General features: G+C 35.1%; 1 protein-coding gene across 1 annotated transcript in view; it reads right to left on the bottom strand.

Moving 5' to 3' along the window:
• LOC119592562 (protein rogdi-like) overlaps positions 1 to 1867 on the bottom strand; it is a gene marked incomplete at both ends in the record, with an annotated part of 7879 nt that overhangs the window by 800 nt on the left and 5212 nt on the right. The window contains 5 exon segments of the mRNA XM_037941438.1: positions 1 to 167; positions 345 to 554; positions 653 to 773; positions 1197 to 1354; positions 1545 to 1691. Of these exon segments, the coding sequence (XP_037797366.1) occupies positions 99 to 167; positions 345 to 554; positions 653 to 773; positions 1197 to 1354; positions 1545 to 1691 (705 nt within the window).

The following is a 1867-nucleotide window of genomic DNA, read 5'->3' as shown; positions in this document are numbered from 1 at the left end:
GACTGGGGAAGCAGCTATGTTTCTTCTTAACATCTAACAGAGTAAGTTTCTTCTTTTTCCTGCAAAGTCAGCCAATCTTATAACTATGTTGCTGTGTTTCAGCATGATATTGTTGAAACACTACAGGAATCAGGAGTGAAATCTTTGAACTGTGAGAAAACAGATATCTGTAAAAAAAAAAAAAAAACTGTATTAGTTCAAGATAAATCACTGATAAATGCAACATCATTAAGATCAGATCTGATATAAATAGCAATATCTAGGCAGAAACTCATTATGCAAAAAGTATCAATAATCCTTAAAGATTAAAGTATCAGGCCTTAATTCAACCATTCCATACAAACCTTATCTCTCAGCTGGTGAGCTAAATGTAAAGCTGTTGTAAAACATACAAGCACAGGGCTAAGCCAAGGTACAGCACACTCAGCCTGGACACTCTCAAACTTCATGGTTCCAGCAGCATTTGAAAGGTGATACACAGCAAGCACTAGTTTGTGAGCTTGAATGTAAAAGCTTACTGCCAAATCCCCTGGCAAAGGAGGTGTCAGGGATTTCTGTCAAATGAAATGAATACAATCAATGATATTTAGTACTGTTCAGACGAGGATGACAAATATTCCAGCATATTTATGCAAGGTGGTTTAATATTTACCATATTTCTGCTACTCAGAAGTTCATCAATTGTCTTTTTCCGAGGAATGAGAAGGCTGCTACGTCCAGTCTGCAGCATCTTGATTAGTTGACCCAACACATTCAAGACCTCACTACTTGTCCTTTGCAAATTCAAAGTACGAAAAGTAAAGAAGAAAGGCCAATTTAGCAATCTCAGTATTCTAGATTCTTTTCAAGGACAGCTGAATCATATAATGCTGCAATGTATTCATCTGCTTAGAACTTCCAGCACATCAATGAATTTAGCAAGACTAATGCTCATTGTAAATTGCCAATAATATTATTCCTCAAATCAATGGAAATCTCAGTGCACTGGATTATAATTACTTCGTAAGAAGAGCATACAAAAGTATTCAATCTGCATTTTTTTTCTTGTATATAAACACAGAATTTGTATAAAAGTTTATCAGTTGTATGAAAAAAACTATGATCATATTACCACTCAATCATCAATTTGCCATGATATGTATCTTCAGAACTCATTGTTTAATCTCAATAACTTTAAAAATACATTTCCTTCTTACTTAAAAGAGTTATTAGCTCCATGTCCTTGCAAGAACTGTATTGCAAGCTGCAGAAAGTTCCCTGCATCTTGAATCTGTTGTATCCGCCATGGTGCATCGGGTGTCACACTGGTACGGTGCACTTGGTTTTGGTGTTTGGCCACCTTCATGTTGATGTCCTAATGTACAGTGTATATTATTACAACCTCTAATTGGGATACAATTTTAAAGTGAATGACACTAAGATATACTACTATACTATTGGTATTAACATTTTTGAAAATCTGATCATTAAGGTCAACTATACTTTATGGCATACTTGATTGCGTTGTCTCATATATATCTACATCACCTTTATGCTTGACTTACTGCCTGACTAATGGTGTCTCCTGTCACAGTGACTACACACTTGACTTGGTCCTGTGTGCTGTGTGCAGCTGTAGACATGATAAACTTCTCTTGTTTGACAGCTGTCTCATTACCACACAGTGGGACAGGGAAGTGAGTACAGCATTCCTGAAAGAAATGTGGAGGTCAATGTATTTAATATATCTTTTACTAAACTATTTTTTTTCATTGTTTTTTTAAGATAAAAGTTTCAAAAGTTTCTTTATGAGCTCAATGAGTACAAAAAGCGACATATGGTTATTGTGAAACAGAATGATCCGTCAATATGTAAGACAAATGTTTGT

This window comes from Penaeus monodon, chromosome 30 (assembly GCF_015228065.2).
Source record: "Penaeus monodon isolate SGIC_2016 chromosome 30, NSTDA_Pmon_1, whole genome shotgun sequence".
NCBI classification, from domain to species: Eukaryota; Metazoa; Arthropoda; class Malacostraca; order Decapoda; family Penaeidae; genus Penaeus; species Penaeus monodon.
Note: the sequence above shows the minus strand (reverse complement) of the source record. Positions and strands in the feature narration are given on the sequence as shown.